Here is a 14,531-nt window from a genome sequence, read left to right as displayed (position 1 = left end):
AATAGAATAGAATAGAATAGAATAGAAAAGAAATTTATTATTCTGGGACAATTGTCCCCTAAGAATAAATACAGGTACAAATAGAGGCCTTAATAGTTTGGCCTGTGATTATACAGAAATTAAATAAATAAATAAATATTTACAAAAGTGAAAATGAAAGTAAAAATAAAATAATAAAACAGCAGAAATTAAGGAAATGAATTAAAACAATTAGAATTTCGGAGGAAGCTGAATAGAAAGGAGATAACTGAATAGACGGGATTTAAAGATGGATAGGGTAGGAGCATGGCGGACAGATGAAGGCAAGGAGTTCCATAGAGAGGTAGCACGTATGAGGAAGGACTTGTCAAAGGATGAGGTACGGTGAGAGGGAATATAAAGATCAGATGAGCGAGATCTAGTGTTACGGGAATGGATGGAGGATTTAAACTTAAGGAGTTGAAAAATATAGGAAGGCCTTTGAGACTGGATGACTTGAAAAAGGAAAGAAGCCAAAAAATATTGGCGGCGATAGACAGGAAAAAGCCACTTCAACTCATCGTAGCAGTGCGAAATGCGAGAGTCTCTGGAAATGCTGAAAATAAATCTTATGAAGCAGTTCATGAGGCGCTTAAGCTTAGCTTCAATATCACCAGATAGACCGCCATACACTAAACAACCATAGTCGAAATGGGGGAATATAAGAGAGGAAACTAGGAGTTGCCGGGTCTTAATTGGAAAAAGGTGACGGGAACTATTAAACTGCTTAAGGATATGGATGGAACGGCGAGAGATTTGGGAAACATGGTTTTTCCAGGATAGGTTTTGATCGAAAGTGATACCAAGGTTTTTCACAGAGGAACAATATTTTATTGGGGTATTGTAAAGGAAAAGATTAGGAAGAGGAGCCAATGATTTAAGGAGTGGGTTGGAGCCAATAACTATAGCTTTGGTCTTTTCTACATTCAGGGTAAGCTTATTGTTCGTGGCCCATGCTGAGATGTTATTGAGGTCTTCTTGAAGTTTAAATACAGCTTCAAACAAATCCGACGGGGAAAAGGATATGTAAATCTGAAAATCATCAGCATAGAGGTGATACTGGGAATGAGAGATGGAAAGAGGAAGGTCATTGATGTAAATTGAGAAGAGGGTGGGAGATAGGGAAGAACCTTGAGGTACACCGCGTGACAAAGGAAGAAGTGAAGAAGGATTACTATCGGGAGTGACAACGAATTGGGAACGATTAGACAGGAAGGATTGGAACCAACGGAGGGTGCTATTGGAAAAAGAGAGGGATTGTAGTTTAGATAGCAGGATATGATGGTCAACGGTATCAAAGGCTTTGGAGAAGTCTAGGAGTATAAGGATGGTAAGTTTTTGGTCGTCAATAGCCGTCTGCAAGTCATGGGTAATTTTCAAGAGTGCAGAATGAGTGGAATAAGAAGGACGAAAGCCAGATTGGAGTGGATTAAGGAGATTGTTTTGTTCGAGGTAATTAGAAAGCTGGGATTGCACTAAACGTTCAAAGGGTTTGGAGAAATTTGATAAAATAGAGATGGGACGAAAATCAATAGGAGAGGTGGGATTTGAGATTTTATTTAGAGGACGGACTAGGGCTGTTTTCCAGCAGGATGGGAAAATAGAATTCTGAAGGGAGAAATTATAAATATGGTAAAGGACTGGCAATATCGCTGGGAGGCAGGCTTTAATTAATTTAACAGGAATGTTGTCAGGGCCATAGTCATTTGTACGGGATTTCAGAACTGAGGTTAGGAGATCTTCAGGAGTAATATGATGGAAAAAAAAATTGTTAGGATCAAAGGAGGGTAAAATGAGAGCAGGAACATTACAAGAGGCATTGGTTAAGAAGGAAGTGAAGTGGACGTTCAGGTCATCAGGAGATATTGAAATGGGGCAGGAGCGATTAGATCTACAGAGGGAAAGCTTACGAAGGATAGCCCATTTCGATTTGGAATCAGGAGCATTGGAGAGAGATAAGTGAATATGAAGGGATTTGGCTCGGCGGACAGAGGCCAGAGTAAGGTTACGCAGGAGCTTATACAGAGAGTAGTCATGAGGAGAACGCGTGCGTCTAAACCTCCTCCTGGCTGCCTCTCTTCTCCTCATCATGTCCTTGAGCTCCGGTGTAAGCCAGGGTGCAGGAGGACGTCGAACATGACAGGTTTTAATGGGAGCATGGGAGTCTAAGATGTTAAGGAGGTGATGTGTTAGGATTTCAACCTTGGTATCAATAGAGTCGGTATAAAATAAAGTTTCGAAAGGAAGGGTTTCAAGGTCAGTTTTTAATGGTTCAAAACAGAGGGAATCAAGATGGCGAAAGGAAAAGGTCCTAGGAACAAAAGGTGGGGTATGTAAATTATAAGTTATTTGAATGAGATCGTGAGCGGATAGGAAAGATACAGGGAGCTGCGACGAGGACAGAAGTTTATCTTGGGAGTCTATAATGAAAAGGTCAAGCCAGGTATCGGAAGAATATGTGTGATGAGTAGGAGAGTAAGGAACTACATAAAGATTCAAGGAATAGAAAAGATTTGTAAGGTATAACATTTCAGTGGACTCGACAAGCAGATTGGAATTGAAATCGCCAGCAAGGATTATATGAGAGTAAGCAGGGACAAGCTCAAAGAGGAGAGATTCAAAGGATAGGTCAAAAGGAACTCGGGGGGGACGGTAAACAACAACAAAAAGGAGGGGAGAAGAAGAAAGAGGAGAAGATATTTCGACAAACATATATTCAGGTTGGTGGGATTCGGAGGAAGGGGAATGAGCAAGGAGTCTAGCCTTCAGGCTATCATGAACAAAGAGACCCACACCTCCACCGGTACGGTCTTCTCTGTCACAACGCAAGAAGGTGAAATTAGGAATGGAAACTTGCGAGGAAGGAATGTAGGGTTTAAGCCAGGTTTCGGAAACTGCTATAATGTGATAGAAATTATCAAGGAAATACTGTAGGAATTCATCATAATGTGCAAGGAGGGATTGAGCGTTGACGTGGCAGGAGGTCAGGGCATTAGTCATTTAAGGAGCAGGAAGGATATAAATCAAGAGGGAAAACTGCTGCTGTACAAAAAAGAAGTGTATCTTCCACTTGTTTGAAAAATGAAAAATTGAAAATGATAAAAAGAACATAATAATGACACCATTGTAAATAGAAAGGTTCAAAGAAAAAAATTGCACATATAATATAAGAATAAGAACAAAAAAACCAAACAAAAAAACCACTTTATAGAACAAAATAAATGAAAATAAGGTCTGTAAATGAGACTGAATCCACTTATTTGAAAATTGAAAAATTAAGAAAGATAAAAAGAACAAAATGATTAAAACATCTTTGCTATATAAAAAATTAAAAAGAAAAGATTTACATAAATAATGTGAAAATAGGTGCATAAAACCAAACAAAAAAACCACTTTATAGAACAAAATAAATGAAAATAAGGTCTGTAAATGAGACTGAATCCACTTATTTGAAAATTGAAAAATTAAGAAAGATAAAAAGAACAAAATAATTAAAACATCTTTGCTATATAAAAAGTTAAAAAGAAAAGATTTACATAAATAATGTGAAAATAGGTGCATAAAACCAAACAGAAAAACCACTTTATAGAACAAAATAAATGAAAATAAGGTCTTTAAATGAAATTGAGAGAAAAAGTGAACAGAAAAAATGGGTCAGGGAAAAACATCCAAGTCCTCTGGACTATTGATGACGACGACCGGAAGGCCATCACCCCGACGGCACTTCACCCGACCACCACTAAACCAGACGTATTTAACTTTGTCCGCAGATCTCTTCTGTCGAGCCAGCCAATACAAATGCCTGTTAGTAGCGGTCATCGCATCTCCGACGTAAACACGAGAGTCACTATCAGGGTAGCCAAGATGACGAGTGGAGAAATCCCTCTTTATTCTCCTCTGGCGTACCACCTCGTCCCGCAGAGACTGCCTAACGAACCGGGCCACAACAGCTCCAGGGGCGCCGTCCCGCCTCGGACCAAGCCGCTCAACGTGGTCCAAGTCGTCAGAGCTAATCTTTAGGCCTAGACCAGCGCAAACACTCACCACAACAGCAGCAGGCACCTCCTCTTGTTTTGAAGGAATACCTCGAATCTCAATAGTATTCCTGAGAAGTCGCTGCTCACTCGTGTTCACTCTAACCTCAAGAGCGGAGACTTTCTTTTTTAAAGTGCAATTCTCGGAGGAGAGAAGCTCAATTTGTTTATTTTGAGTCTCAAGCAGATTCTCAAGCTTCTTAAGCCTCTCAGAATTTTCGAAACTGAGTTCAGCTTGCTTGTCAAGTGTTGACTTGATATCTTTGAAATCACAGCCTGATTCCGGAAGCCTAACCTTCATCAATCTAACCTCCTCAGCCAACTCCTTCAATACCTCCCAGAGCTTACGCACACTTTCATCATTTAAAGAGGAAGCTGCAGAGGCCTCCGATGGTGTAACAGGCCTTTCGCTGTGTGGAAAATTTTTCTTAGCCGTGTCACAAGCAGGGCAAATCCACGTCTTATTTAAGGCTATAAGGTTATCAACATCCTTATCTTTCAAATTGCAGCATTTGCTATGATAAATAGCTTTACACTGCACATTAGAGCAGGTGAGTGATTTCTTATCATCCCTTGTAACCGTACTATTACATGCAGGGCACACCACCATCTTCAATTTACAATCAGTGCGAAACGAAAGCAAAAAAGCAATAAAAACAAAATTGGAAAAAGTAATACGCCCTTAATAAGATTAAGAGAGTACTGAATGCCACAGCAGTGAGAGCGTTATCAGTTGTCGTATAATGCACATGCGCACCCCACCACTGACACCTGACCACAGTTATCTCTTACCTGTCTCGTAACTAGATTGAGTTAAATAACTTCACTGTCCACTTTATTCAAGCTTACAGAAACTTTTAGCGAGTGTAAACAATCTATTCGGTAAAAACTGCACACTTTCACGGGCACACAGGTGAAAAATAAATTGCAGAAAATTACTTATAACACTAAAAACTTAATAAAAACGAGAGAGCAAAAAGTAGCGTGGTGACGGTACAAAAGTTCAGACCAAACTGGACAGTTAGTTAATATAATAAAATAATTATACTTATAATACAAGAATCAACTAAGAGGTAAAAACCACAATGACACAACAGAAAACAACGCGATAAAAATCCATCACCAAACAAGTGAGGAGAATTGAACGCTACGTCAAAAGCAACTAAAAAAAACACAATCTGATGATGACTCATGATTGAAGTTGGTTGTGTTTTTATTTAACAATTAAAAACAAATATAATTCTAATTAGGATTACTGATTTTATCGACCATCGAATCTTTGATCGATTTCAGAGTTTTAGCAATCATCAGAGGTTTAATTACTCAATTTAGTGTAGAGAATACCGCTTCAACTATGTTTTCGAATCACACTAAACTTGCTGTTGTGGTCATTATGATTGTAATTTGTTAATTACTAGGATAAATTTAGTGTAACAATGGGCTCATTATCGTAACGATTGCAGAACAAAAGAATTTCCTTTTATAAGATTAGGAAATGTAAGAAATACATCAAAAAAAAAGGCAAGCTTGAAATATCAATTAATAAACATTACGCAATATCGTGATGTAGCAAGTTAATAAATAATTTATGATGAGTACAGTAAGGAGCGGAAAACAAGAAAAATACTGGAAAGGTTAAGTGCTAGAAAAACGGATTATTACAGTGGAAGATGATGATAAAGGAACAAAGATGATATTAAAATACAAAGAACAGACTTTCACCTTTAAAGAAAGGAATAAACATGAAATGAATTTATAAAAAGCCAGAGAAGCAGGAAAAGAGACGCCAAGACAACTAGCGGAGAGGAGAGGAGAAACGGACGGGGAAGTAGAAGAGGAGATGAAACCGGAAGTGTAGCGGATCATGCGCTTAACTTGGCTGAGCAAGACAATGGGGGAAATGTTTAATTAATGTTAGACAGCAGTTATTTAGAGTTGAGGGTGGATGGAATATTGCTGTACAGTGGAGTACTAAATAGTATTACACCGACGGGAAGCACGTTGCCATGCACCGTATTGTAAGCATGAAGAAGAAGCGCAGGAAGAGGAGAGAGAGAGGATTTGAACAAATGATGATAGTGGCATCTTTTTTTTTACTTTAATTTTTGTTCATTTAAAAAGCATATCGCATCAATTAGATAAACAGTTATGGAACATCAAAGACTTTATTTCACTTACCGGAGCCTTCACAGTTAAGGGAAAAGTAAGTATTACCGCAATGGGGGGTGGGGATTAAGGACACGCTTCACTAAATTCGTACCAGAAAAATCTGGTCAGAAGCAAACTAGAAGTACTTTAACTGGAAGATTGTACACCTTAATTGGCAACGGGATGTCAGTTTTTATAGATTTCACCACTCGACATGCAGCGCTTTAAATCAAAATACCTAATTTTATTATGAAATATTTGTACTCCTAAAACTGCTGACAAAGTCAATTTATTCGGAAGAATAAATGTGAAGAACATTTTTCAAGAATAATTATAAAAACACTGGATCTGAAGAATAGAAACTTCCGCTCACTAGCAACGCTTTAGCAGTAACTTCAGATGTTTGTACTCATGAGGGCACTTAAGATATGGATGCTTAATTTTGTAGTTGCCCAAAAACTAGAAAAAAACCACGATTAGTTTCTGAAGGGGGTTGGCCAGAACCCTAGGGAATATGTCCATGGGACGACTGGTTAAAGTTAACTCCTACAGGACTACCCAGATTTAATCGTTTCGAGTTCTCCGGCTTGCCGGAGTCATTGATCCATTCAAGCCCCATCCATTCCTCTACATTTTGACAACAAATTTCCACCGGCTATCCGACAGATACCTTGCCTTTTATTTTAATATAATTATCTGAACTAAAAATGTATTGTTTTTTTAAATGTACAATAGTTAGAAGCATCCGACACTTTTGCAGTGAAATCTGTAAAGACAGAGCACTGTCCGAACGTGGGCAATGGACTAAAAAAAGGCTGCTCATTTTTTTAACCATCCCAAGAATGTGATGTTAACGCGTATAACATTAATAAACAAAATAATTTATTACTTATTTCTATTTCTTTATAAATAATTATTTATTTATTTTTTCCAGCATCCATTTATTAATATGCAACTGTAAACTTTACAACAAGCAAATGTGAATCAAGAATACAAAGTCGTGAGTGAAAATTGAAGAAGATATCCAGGAATATCGCTTCATGGCGTTGGAATTAGTGAAGATGAACATGAAGCCACTGGCGCTTCAGTCGTCTAACGGGAGTATCGGGTAAGCTTAGGCTTGAAAGAGGTTTGTGGTGATACGAGTTGTGAAATGTTTGATAGCGGAATTTTTATTAGATCGGAAATGAAGGGAATAGATAGATCATTTATGTATCGATTGATTGGAGACGTAATAATCTTAACTTACATAAATAAATTATTTTTTAAAAAAAAAGATAATTAATTTTATTAAATTAATTAGAGATATGCTCTTAGTTGTTGCTTTTATAATTTAATAACATACCGCAGGCCGCAAAAAAAAAGTTACGTGAGCCACGGGCCGCCAAGCAAGATCTAGAGCTGGCTCATAGAAGCAGAGAAACGGAAGTATATGTAGAGCGGTGAAAAACTAGTATTTTACGTAATATTTTTAATACATCCCACAGGACGACTATTTCCAGCGAATTCAATTCGGGAAATTTGATTTTACGTATAGCAATGCTTCTTTTTTTTTTTTTTATGAGCAAAAACATTAAACTAGGTGAGGAAAATCAGCAACACAATTTAAACGAGCTATTTTAACTTTTCATTTTATTTTTTATTCGTAAATTTAACTAAAATATGAAAATAAATAACGAAATTTTTAATTAAATGAGAAAAATAATAACAGATATAAAAGTTGAAAAGGAAATAGCAGTGAAATAAATAGAAAAGTTACCTTTTTCACGGTAGAAAGAAGGAAAAGTCATCACTCACAGACGGTTGGTTTTCCACACACACACACATACACACACACACACACACACTCTCTCTCTCTCTCTCAAACAAAAATACTCGTTGACATGCAAACACTGCCATTTTCTTTTATTAATCAAACTTTACCGAGGAAAACTCCCTACCCCCTTTTCACAATTCCATAATAATATTAAAATATATTCTTTATGAAAATTTAAAAATTGAATTGCTTTTTTTAATTATAATTATTCTTCCTTTAATGATATGATTAAACTGCAACAAACTTTGATATTCTCTTTAAAGTATTAATCTTTCCACATGTGGCCATTTTTCGCTGGTAGAGACCGAAATCATTTTCTAGACCCTTAGATCCGGAGGTCTAATGTGCATTATCATCCCACATCTTCTTTTGTGGGTGTTCGTACCATGGATTATTAAGAAAGAGACATTTTCGTACTGTCCTCCTGGTTCGCTGAGGGTAAATCTGGTGATCCTTCTAGAACTAAATCATCTCAAGTGAACTCGTAGCTACTTCGCTGACATATTCAATGAAAAAAGTCTTGTTCTGAGTTTTCAGTGCAGTAAATTAATTGTATTAAAGCATCAGATCAGTTAAGATTTATTTTGGGGTGCCAAATAAGTCTCCAATCTACGTATTGACCAATATACAAATTTTTGTATTTTCATTTTAAATTCAATTCCAGTCCGGTTACAGATTTGGGAAAAGTGATTGTCAAAAACAATTTCGTTTTACTTCCATTTTAAGATATCTAGATGCAAATATGAAAGCATATGGAGACGCAAGGACCACGATGAAATAGGAGTAGCACGCAGCGCTATCTATAAAAATTAAGAGATACACCAACCTTTGAAGCTAACCATGTAAAAAATTATGATAATTTTTAATAAGCATAATCTCTGAAGATTTTCCTATTATCTAGTTTGAAAGCTTGGTAAAAAAAAATTAATAAATAATAAAATAATGACTGAAATTGGCAGTACTCTTTCTTCTTTTTGGATTAATTTATGAGTCACCAAATACTATGTACAATACTGTATCGTACAAGGCGCCACGGTAGCAGAGCGGTTAGAGAGGCTAGACCCGCAATGCTACTATGTATTGTTGGTTTAGTGGGTTCGATTCCCTGGTCTAGACCTTGCATTTTATTTAATGTTTCATAAAAAATAATTTGCAGTAATGTTACGTTTGATAGTCACCTCTGTCTACGACACGAATTTGGTAGTTGGACGTAAAGTTTGCCTGAATAATTAGGCTTTACTCTACTTATTACTCTATTGTACAATTCGATGTACAATTATATAGTACAAACATTATAATAAGTTGGCAAAAGTGAAGTATTTGAGAGAAAACTTTTTTAAAGACTGCTTTGAATGACTAAGAAATCAAGAGCATTCCAAAAAAAAAAAAAGTTTGACTTGAAGAAGTAGAATTCTATGAAAGGAAATCCAGGATTAGTCAAGAGGTGGAAATAAGAAAATTGGTAGTCCTGCTAATAACGTAAAGGAAAAACAATAAACAACCTACGATTTCCCAACTGATGAAAGAAACTGTGCACAACTGTAAATAATAAGTATATAGAAATAATGAATCTGAATCTAAATAGCACAAACTACAAACCACACTTGGCTAGCCAGGATAACAAGAGAGTGAAAGAGATAGAGAAGGAAACGGATAGGAAGTTGATTCAAGAACATAACTGCAATGTCTGCGCATGTGTATCTGATGATGAAACTAACACACTTGGAAACACTTTTCCTTGACTAACTGTACAGTTTTTTTTTTTACTTTTCTAAAATGTTTGTTCTTAGATTCTTGGCGCACAACCTCTCAGCTGTTTCCGTTCTTCCAGCTCTGTCTATTACCGTTTCTCTCTCTGTATCTTTCTGAGTGTGGTGGAGAAGTTTTCCCAAGAGAGGGCTTCATTTACAAGCACGGACAAACTTCTTTTTTACAAAAGTAAAATTAAAAAGATCAAATTGAAAGCATTATTTTTTTATTATTTTTATTTCAATTTCATTTAATGTGGATAAAAATCAAGTTTAATACGTAAAATTTAAAAATACTTGTGAACTACTGGCATTGTTTTTGGTGACTGATTCATTAATACTGCTCACTCAATACGGTTCAATGAGAGGCCAACTTGTAAAGGAAAAAAAAACACTTTTTCGGATTCAAGGGCTCTCAAATCTAATCTTTCAATTAAATCTGTTCGATCGTAGTGCCTAATCTTATTAAACTGAGTAAAACTATATAAAAATTGGTCCATAAAAACAACAACACACAATCACTCACGCGATTGTTTCAAGAAATCGCACAAAAAATTATCAGTAAAATGGATTCAATCGATTACCTTCAAATTTTGAATTTTGAGAACAATTTATTATATTTATCAATGACAGGTTAGATAGAAATGGTGCAATGTAGCTTGCGAAAACACTTTAGAGAGTGGCTTACATCAGCCATCTCTTATCCCCACCCCTAAAAATTTTCCTTAATGAAAACTGTTTAAAATAAAATTGATTTAAAAAAATATATTTTCTGTGAAAATTCTATACTAAAAAGAATAACTTTTATGAGAGAAATGAAATCTTGATAAAGACAATTTTCTTTAGAGAAATGATAATTTAACTGGAAATAGTAATGGATTATCGGAATTCCGGATGGTCATACTCATTAAAGAAACCCATGACGCAGAGATTTGAGAATATTACAGAATTGCATGCAAAGTCTTGTTTCAAAAGTTCAAAAGTTTTTCCATTTCACATGACTAAAAAAATAAAATTATTCTTGGGTTTCCATTTACTTTATTAATCAAATAAAAAGATCTCTGAAATACTTAAAGCTAGGCCTTACCATACGTTCCGGTTTGACCGGGATGGTCCTCCCGGTTTGAGATCCCTGTCCCGGCGTCCCGGTCAAACTTGAACAACACCGACACAACGGCCGATCGTTCCCCCGCGCACATTTATTAATATGTTTTCAGTTCTTAATAATTTTGATTGCATTTCTAATATGAAAAACACAAATTAAGCGAAAAGCAAAACGAAAAATGAGCCTCTTCCTCCTCTGCGTCCCGGTTTGGTTCTTCGTAATTATGGTAAGCCTACTTAAAGCGTAACTTGTCCCCCCCTCCTTACTGCGCTACCGACAAATTCATCTCGTAGACACAAGGCAACAATGGCTTTGCGACCCACCTTGTCGAACGATATAAACAGAGCGATTCTTCGAGTTAAATACAATCGGTATTTTGCATTAAAAGTGTGATATGCAGTAGCGAATACATTATAAAGATTAAAAATACCTCTTTATTTTTCTCTTATCAAGGCAAGAAGTTGTACTGCGATCGTTTCAAATATACTCAATTTCCAATCTCAGCTTCCCCTAAATCTTGAAAAACTGGCTGAACGAAAGTACCATTTACTGAATACGATTTTGTAGTTCCTTTAAAATATTGAAGTAAATCAACTTTTTTATTTGTACACAATTTTTTTAACTTTCAAGAGAATTTTAAATTCGCAAACTATAGGCATAAGAATGTCATTTGTGTTACCAAAAGATTTGTTGAGAAGCTGTAAAGCCGCAAACGAATGATCTCGAATCTACTAACACTCTCTCATTCTCCAGTCGTTCTTTGTAAAATAAAGTGAATAAATTTAAGTTAACGTTTAATCACTTTAACGGGACAGTCCATTTTTTTTTTATTTAGCACAAATAAGAGCCCAATTTTTATGCACATTTAGAGTAAGATTGAGCATATCAACTGCATCAAAGTGCTATTTATTTAATACAAATTCTTTAATTTAATATTGAAACACCAGTAATGCATCGACATCAAACAAAATTGCATATTTTGGTTTTGTTTGTTGTTTTTCACTTACTAACTTTACTGACAAAATAAAATACTGGATGAACATTTGTCCATTTTTTTAAAAAAGTAAACCTGATTTATTATTACGTAAAACCTAGAAAAAAGGACTTTTAATTTTAATTAAGAAACAAAGAAAGGAAAATTAATTCATTTCAAAAATTAAAAAGAAGCTAAATCACCTCTACCCGTCACTGACTATCAAGAAATATAGGAAATACTTCTTTTACTTTCATAAGACGAACAACTAAACATATATTTTTGAAGATTTCAACACTATAAAAATCGTTAAAACGTGACAAAGATGTCATTTATATTATATAATAATAAAAAAAATAAAACTAATTATTCTTAAAAGTTATGAGTTTGTTGTTTTTATTTTAAACGTCAATTAAATGTGATAAATTAGTTATATAATTAGATAACTTGATAATTTTATTTATAGTAATGTTTGAAAGAATATATTTAGTACCAAATAGTCTAAGTCGTTTCACTCACAAGACAATTATCTAACTGTAATTATTAGAGTTGTTAATGTCTAAAATATTCTTCAAAAAAAAAGGTTTGACTCAAAGGAGCCATTCAGATAATGTGTAAAGCAAAATAATGCCTAATTTTTTCAGGAAGGGCTTTACGTCCAACTACCAAATTAGTGAGTCGTGGACAGAGGCGACTAGCAAACATACTTTACTGAAAATTTCTCATATTAACCATTAAATAAAATCCAAAGCCTACACCAAGGGAATCGAACCCACTAAACCAACAATACATTTTAGCATTGCGGGTCTAGCCTATAACCGCCTAACAATACTTTACTGAAAATTTCTCATATTAACCATTAAATAAAATCCAAAGCCTACACCAAGGGAATCGAACCCACTAAACCAACAATACATCTTAGCTTTGCGGGTCTAGCCTATAACCGCCTAACAATACTTTACTGAAAATTTCTCATACTAAACATTAAATAAAATCCAAGGGCTAGACCCCGGGGAAACGAACCTACTAAACCAACAATACATCTTAGCTTTGCTGGTTTTACCCCTCTAACCCCGTTTGGCTATCGTATGTCTTCTAAATTCTCCAGATCCCCGTTTAGGAATTAACAACTTTCTCGGAATGAATGCCAAAATATCAGGAACGAACACTCCGACGACTTTTCTCTCTTTGATAAAAATCTTTAGAAAACTATAAAAATATTTTCAATGAAATGGTGGCTGAAAGATGCTGTCAACCGATTCTCTTTAAATTTGTATGTTTAGTTCTAAGTTTGGTTCTTATTAATATTATATTAGAAGTCCGTCAAAATGAACAACATGGCCCATTAGACAATAAAACCATTCTCCTTTGATCAAGCGATCGAATCTTCCTGAGGAACATGTTTTAAAATAAACATTTATAGCTCTACAAACTTTTGAAGTATTCACTGAATTTTGACCAAAATATTTCTATCGCAATCTCCGTCGAAAAACTATACGAAATATCAAATTTGAACTTTTTTTTTTAGTTTCGAAGAAAATTACGTACACAATTTGTAAAAACCATTTTATTTTTTCGAAAACTCACAGAAGTAAAAACAAAAAAAGAGAAGAGTGAATGTTCAAACAAATCAAAAACATTTAATGTATCTAAAAACAGCGAGCATAAAGTACTGAACTATAAAAATGTAAAACGGGCAGTAATGTTTTGAATAATGGCTCTGTGATTAGAGCCACGTGTACGGTTATGTAACCGCTTACCTGACAGGTGTGTTAGCATTATTATTTGGTTATCTTTGGACGAACAATAATCGACAATTTCTTACTTTTCTTATTTGTAAACAAAAAATGAATAAAGATAAGAAAAGGATTCCGAGAACAGCTGTTATCCTGTTCTACAGAACAATGAGCACAGAGCAAATAAGTGAAAGTAAGGCAGGATGGGAAAGAACACACTTATTATGAAGAAAATATTTGATCACGTGAGAACAATAGACATCAGTAACTGGGCGATTGGCCGAACGAACTAGGAAGTCTCGGATATTTGCGCCTTGAATAACGGCTATAAGATTGCGGTGGCTGGAATGGTAGAAGTCTTGTTTAAGGGGTATCAAGATGCGCCCGATGAAATCCGCACTTTTTGGGTATTCTGTTTGCAGAAGACCCAAAATGCTGAAAAAGGCTAGTCAATAGAGGAAGATTGGATGTTATAGGCCAATATAATTTGAGAATGGCGGCAAGAATGGTGTTGTTTGAGGTTATGTATGCTTATTAGGGTAATGGATGAATAAAGGGGAAATAAATAAGATAGAAAACGGAGAAGATTTTCAGTCGTACTTCACAATGAGTCTTTTGAATCTGTTCTAAATATCTAATCTATAAGCTTGAAAATAAAAATCTAAATATTCTTTAAAAACGAATAAATTTTCAAAATATTCAGCATAAAACTGTCCTCACTCATTCAGCAGGAGCACTGCGGATTTTGATTGGCAGCAACTTACCTGAAAAGAAAAGAAAAAAGGTATTAATTTTAGCAAGCAAATAATCCGAAAGAACTATGTATTATACACTATAAGGATTATATAAAAGGGTTCATAAAAAAATTAAGTAAATAATACATAGCCATAAAATTCACTAACACAAGCGTACCAGTGAGTGGGGCGGTTATTCCAGACTTCTGATTTTACCCG

General features: G+C 35.2%; 2 protein-coding genes across 3 annotated transcripts in view; both read right to left on the bottom strand.

The window, feature by feature from the left end:
• Positions 1–14,531, bottom strand: part of LOC141455911 (ribosomal protein S6 kinase alpha-5-like) — a 423,200-nt gene that overhangs the window by 189,910 nt on the left and 218,759 nt on the right. The window lies entirely within an intron of this gene.
• Positions 1,135–5,062, bottom strand: LOC141455912 (uncharacterized). The gene has a single exon (XM_074131402.1). The coding sequence runs from the start codon at positions 4,660–4,662 to the stop codon at positions 3,673–3,675; it is 990 nt and encodes a 329-aa protein (XP_073987503.1). The 5' UTR covers positions 4,663–5,062; the 3' UTR covers positions 1,135–3,672.

The sequence above is a fragment of the Rhodnius prolixus genome, unplaced genomic scaffold (assembly GCF_049639745.1).
Source record: "Rhodnius prolixus isolate KJV_2025 unplaced genomic scaffold, Rpr scaffold_4, whole genome shotgun sequence".
Classification (NCBI taxonomy): Eukaryota; Metazoa; Arthropoda; class Insecta; order Hemiptera; family Reduviidae; genus Rhodnius; species Rhodnius prolixus.
The sequence above is the reverse complement of the archived record's forward strand: the minus strand, read 5'-3'. Positions and strand labels throughout refer to the sequence as shown.